At 33.0% G+C, this 6,132-nt stretch overlaps 1 protein-coding gene across 2 annotated transcripts in view; it reads right to left on the bottom strand.

The window, feature by feature from the left end:
• Nucleotides 1–204: 204 nt before the first annotated feature.
• The window catches only part of LOC114130574 (protein artichoke), a 33,658-nt gene continuing 27,730 nt past the window's right edge, over nucleotides 205–6,132 (bottom strand). The window contains exons 6-11 of one of the 2 annotated variants that reach the window (XM_027995565.2): nucleotides 5,964–6,100; nucleotides 5,313–5,904; nucleotides 5,072–5,225; nucleotides 4,665–4,868; nucleotides 3,736–4,584; nucleotides 205–2,542 (exon numbers count right to left, since the gene is read on the bottom strand). In XM_027995565.2, coding sequence (XP_027851366.2) covers nucleotides 1,800–2,542; nucleotides 3,736–4,584; nucleotides 4,665–4,868; nucleotides 5,072–5,225; nucleotides 5,313–5,904; nucleotides 5,964–6,100 — 2,679 coding nt within the window. In that variant the 3' untranslated portion in view covers nucleotides 205–1,799. Of the gene's footprint in view, nucleotides 2,557–3,735; nucleotides 4,585–4,664; nucleotides 4,869–5,071; nucleotides 5,226–5,312; nucleotides 5,905–5,963; nucleotides 6,101–6,132 lie in introns of both variants that reach the window. The other variant, XM_027995568.2, reaches the window with a different exon arrangement.

The raw sequence follows: 6,132 nt of genomic DNA, 5'->3' as shown, positions 1-6,132 counted from the left end.
TTAATAAGTACTCCGTAAGTATATTAATCTCCTCTATGTCCAAATGTAGTAATAATTATTACTTGCCTATTGGTTATTTTATTTAATATTATAACAGAGTAATTATTCAAATATTCAGCAGTGAAATGAGATTTAAAAATATAATTTTTCTTTTATAATAAATAGGTGATATTAAGTATAAATATTTATTAAATGTGTTTTATTAAAAAATCAATCAATACATAATACGGTTAGAGCAAGAAGTGTAACATAATATCAGAAATCAAACACAAATAGATAGAAATAAAAAATAAAATAGAATTAGCTAGGTATCTATTTATACCACATAGGTACATCATTAATTTGGAGATAACTGAAAAAATATGTATTCAGTATTGTAAACCATTAAATATAATATTATTATGATACAATGGTGCATAATATACTACATTACATGTACACTAATAGATCGGTATACATTACATTATTACACAAGTTACAACTTATAATATAGAGGTAATACCTGGTATAGGCATGTTAAATAAAAGCCTATAATAATATAAAATATTATAAAAGTAAGTTTGTATTTTAAAAACAATATTGCCATATAATATTTTGATGTGTATTAAAATATGTTTACAATATAATATATACTAATATACTCCAAAAATTGTTAATAACAACATTTTGTAGTGTTTAGGATTAGGATTACCTATTGCCTATATAAGCATCTACTCGTACATTAGGGTAAGTGTAATAATAGGATTTGTTGCCGGAAAACGATGAAAAATAAATCTTCTATTTGTTAAAATACTAACATGAAATAAAATCGAACAGTAATCATGTATATTTATATATATATATTATATAACATATCAACGCGTAGCGATATAGCTTAATATGGGTATAATATAATATCTACAACTACTATTGGTTATAACTTATAACTGCGACTCGGAAGTTATAGAAGCTAAAATATGCTACGAATATGTACGAAGAAATTGTACGAGACTAACGTGTATGTGACGATGGCAATAAATTCCAACGTATAATAATATTAACATTTATATTTAATATTATTTAAAATAAACAGTTTAAGAAAAAGAAAGGAATCAATTTAAAAAAAAAAAAAAACATAAAAAATCAATGCTTAATATGCGTATAAAAATCAATGAAAAAATACATACTATTACTATAATATACAACTATGCAACTTCTATTACTTCTGAGCCTTAGTCGCAATCAATGACTAAGTATAGGCATATAATATATTTAATAGGTAGATTCCGTTTAACAGTTGAATATTGTATACTACAAGCCATAGTGACGTAGTGGCATAGGATTTTGTTTTCGAGGTGAATAGTTTATTATGAAGGTAAGGATTAATTATCTATAGGGTTCTTCGTGACTTTGGTATGCGGTATGCCAATGGCTCTTAGGTAAATTACATTTTAGACTTTTACAACATCCCTCGTGCAAATGAAGATTTTAATAAACGACGTCGCGCTTTACAATATAATACGTTTATGCAACGCTGATAAAGGCAATGTTAATTTTTCGGAAAATTCTTACGTTTGGTCGTAGATTTTTCAGCCACCGACTACAAGAGTACGAACGAAGACGAATCGAGTAATACAATATTATTATATAGTGTATAAGCTATAAGTAGGTATAACATGAGTCACGAATTATGTAAATGTTCAGAGGTTCGTCTATATAATAGCAATACGTAATCTAAATCTACACGGTGTTATTATAATATCCTAAAAGCCGAATACTGTTTGAAGGTACATTTTTACACTGTGATTCGCAAACGATAATTAATAATAATTACAGTATAAAATATAGGTCAAAGTACAGTATGGTATCACGACGGCGGCGGGCGATCGTCCGAAACTGGAAACGGCCGTTATGGCGGCCGCAGCAATCGCCGCCGTGGCCGAAATGGCGGGCGGGTGGCCGGAACGGGACGCCGCGGACGACGTCTTGCTGACGAACGGTTCCACATTGGTTTTGTTGTAGTTGGCGTAGTACCAGTCGCTTGCCGAACTCGTCTTGAACGGCGTCGACTGAAACGCGTCCGTCGACCTGGTGGGCGACGGCAGTTGGTACGCTTGCTGGTGATTGTTGGAGCCGCTTTTCGAGTACTTTGTGTCTTCTGCCGCCGACTGTGGCCTCTGGTGCTGTGGTTGTTGCTGCGGTTGCTGTTGCTGTTGCTGGCTCTGTTGGCCTGCTGGCGGACTCAGCGTCACCTTTACGATGGATGGTTTTCCGGTGACCACTACACCACCGCCGCCGTCTTTGTGAGACGACGGCACCTGGCCACCGGTTCCGTCTTTATGAGCCGACGACGCTTGGCCACCGGTTCCGTCTTTGAACACGGGTAGCTGACCGCCGGGTGCCAAGAAACCGGTCAGCGACGATGGCGTGGACACGTTGACCGCTTCGGGGGCCGCTGCAGTTGATCCGGGCGCAAACGTCGACGCTGCTGCGGAGTCCGGATGCGTGACGGCTGCGAACTGACGTTGCTGTTGGGTCGTCGAGCTCGTCGTCGCGGGTCCCACTGCGAACACACAACTTTACGGGTGTAGGTACATTAAAAAACAAGTATCACAAGGGCACGCTCAAGTCAACCTGCAGAGACGGGTTTTATATAAGGAGTGGGGATAATAATCAGAGTATAAAACGACAGAGAAAAAATCAAATATATCTATTATCCACGAAGTAAGCCCTAAAAGTTACATATCATCCTAATTATTTCCGTGGCAACTAAGTTATTACTATATGAGCTCTTTAACAATTATCTTTAAAAAATGTATCTTTTTTGATTTTAATCGTTAAAGATTTTTATCGAATATATCATTTTAATGTCAAAGTTTTTCACAGAAATGTTTTTGGGACTTTTGTGACATGCTCTAAAGTAGAAAGCTACTCAATAGTGCATATAATTTATTTGATGCTAGTATAAAGAAGTGGCGTGTCCAGTATCATGAAAAATGAATTCACTGATAGGTTAGTTTAAGGTTTTTAGTGATGTAGGTCTAAAATGTGGTATTTTTTTGTGTATGATTATGGTATACAAAACTAAAACTGCAATATTTTTAATTTGAATTTAATCAAACATTGCAATTATCATTCGTGAACATTTTGTTTCATTAATCTTTATCTTTAAATGCTTACAAATTCAAATTTCAACTTTTGGAATGAATGTAATAACTTTCGGTATAAATATAAGGGAATTGAGAAAGTCGTATAGATTTACCAGACGTAATTTTCGTTCGGTTAGGTTAGGTTTTATATAGTGTTTTGTGTGGTATATTTATGTAAATTCTATTCAGTTAGTAAAAATATAACCGTATAATGTATTAATTTTAATTTGTATTTATATGTATTATAATATATTCATATTTTTACTTTCCCCTGACAAATAAGAATTAAAGGAATTGTAAGCAATTAATGAACATATTTGAAAATAACTAATAATTTTTACACAATGCTAATCAAATGGATCAAGAATTTTTCAGTAGTTCGGTTTCTCACTATGATCACTTTCTTACTTAGGTCGTTAAGTATGTAAGTATACACAAGAGTAAAATATACCTATTTTTGTTTGGAATAAATATATAATTACATTCTTAGATTTGATATGAGATTATCTAACTAACCTACTACCTCTTAATATGGGCATATCACGGGAACATAAACAATAGACATACACATTATTAATATATTGAAACTTGAACGTCGTGTTGTTACCTGTTGACAATTGAACAAATGGAATTTCGGATTGGTTAACCAAATCATTTTGTATAGTGGTAGCTGTCGCCAACGTCTGTTGCTGGTTGTTGGTCATACTAGGTTTAGCAGTTGGTCTAATGATTGAATTTATAGTGGCCGATTCGTATAAGGAATCACGAGTCGTGATGTTTACGAACTTAGAAAAACTTAAGTCGTTGCTGGAAAATCTATCATAACGGTATGGTGATTCTGTAGTGCTGCTGAGTTGATACCGCGGAGGACTACCGGAACCTATAATTTTATTAGATGCACTATTATTTCTGTAAATATTATCTTCGTCGCCATCGTTCTCCATGTCTTCCCCAAAGAAAGTATTATCTGGAGTAGTCATCATTGGCCGGAAACTTCCAGTGCCCGGCAAATTAGGCGTAAAACCATCCTGGTCTACTGTTGACGTCCTTTTTGGCAATGAATTCCGTCTACTATCCTTGAGTCTTTTACCTGTACCTTTGCCTTGACCCCATATATTGTTCAAATTCAGCGGTGGTATTGGTACGCCGAAAAATGTGTACGCAGTACCACCAGCGTTGCTCTGCACCGAGTGGTCATCGGTGTAAGGGGAAGAGCTATTTGGCCGAGAACTAGCATACAATGTTGGTGTATCACCGGGTACATAATGTGATAAAATAGCAGGAGATATTGTCGACAATGTTTTCTCAGTTGAAAAACCTCTTTGGTGTTCAACTTTGTCATTTAAATCAACGACATCATCGTAAAAATAATCAGTTTCTTCTGGCAGTGGTTTATTTTTATCGGATTCTTCGCTGTTTGTCCACGTTGTTACCTTATTTGAAGTCACCGTATTTGCTAAACAATTTTTTTAAATACAGTAAAAATCTATGTTTGTTAATTTATAATATATGATGTGTTTTATACACAACTCTTACCATTACTAACAGGAACAGATTCGATTTCACAACCGGGAATGTTTTCCTCAATATTATTTAATTCTTTTTCGTCGCAGTGTTTTGATGTAAAAGTCATTTCTCTAAGTAAAGTACCATCAGTACACCTAGGACCAAAACTGTCAGCTGTCGTTCTTAACCATGATTGCAACCACCTCATGTTACAAGCACAGTGTACTGGATTACCTAACATTGAATTACCAAGCAAAATAATTTATATTCATCTAGCTTATAATATTAATTTATATAAATACAAAAAGTATATATAAATATTATAGTTTCAAACACTATAGTTGTATTGTTGTTGTTTATGAAAAATATAATATAGAATAATTATACGGACAATATAACTACAGTAAAATATGTATGTATAAATAAATAAAATTTACCATCAACATCCAAACGAGATATTGTGGGTTTGATGCTGTTAAACGTAGATTCAGAAAGTGAAGTCATCTTATTATCTCGCAAGCTTAATACTCTTAAACGGCTCATTCCTTCAAATGGGCTTCCAATAATATTACACAACCTATTGTTATCAAGCTAGAACAATACAAGTTATTTTATAAATTTTGTTTAAACATATTTTACAACAATAATCGTAATAAGAACTAGCATTATTTAGCTTACTTTTAACATAATTAAAGAGTGCATATTTTGTATGCTTCTAGTAGTAATTTGTTTTAACTTGTTATGGCTTAAATCGAGAACTTCTAAGTTTCTTAGATTATTTAAACCAGATTTTTCCATACCATTCAAATAATTGTGGCTCAAGTTCATCATAATTAAATTTGGTATACCAACAAATGCATCACTGGCTATTTCATTGAGTTGGTTTTGTTGCAATTCGACAATTTGTAGCATTGGTAAATTCACCATAGCTGCACTTGGTAAGGATACCAATTTATTTCTAGCCATTTTTACAACCATAAGATTTGGCAAGCTTTGTATTCCATACGAAGGTAATGTGTTAAGATTATTTCCTTCCATTTCTAAAATAGTCAAATTTGGTAGCTGTTGAAAGGCCCCTTCGTGTAAAATATTTAAGTTGTTTTCTGACAAGTACAACTCTTTTAAGTATGGCATTGACGAGACCATTCCACTTTTCATATGTTTAATTTCGTTATTTCTTAAATCTAGAATTTTTAGGTTTGGATTCGCTGCTAATGATGTTGGAAACTCCGATAAAGAATTATGAGCAATAGATAGTTCTTCGAGTTCCCTAAATAATTATATAAATTAATATAAATATTTAATTAAGAATAGTATATTTTTACTTACTTATTTACAGAAAAGTATGATTCATGGATTTCAGTTAGCCTATTATGACTTACATCGAGTTTTTTCAATTTTTCATTATTAGACAACAAAGAAGGTTCTAAAACTTCTAATCTGTTTCCTTTTAAATTTAATTCGTTCTAAAATATAATTTTAATTAGACACATTATAT

This window comes from Aphis gossypii, chromosome X (assembly GCF_020184175.1).
Source record: "Aphis gossypii isolate Hap1 chromosome X, ASM2018417v2, whole genome shotgun sequence".
NCBI lineage: Eukaryota > Metazoa > Arthropoda > Insecta > Hemiptera > Aphididae > Aphis > Aphis gossypii.
This window is presented reverse-complemented; position numbering and strand designations above follow the sequence as displayed.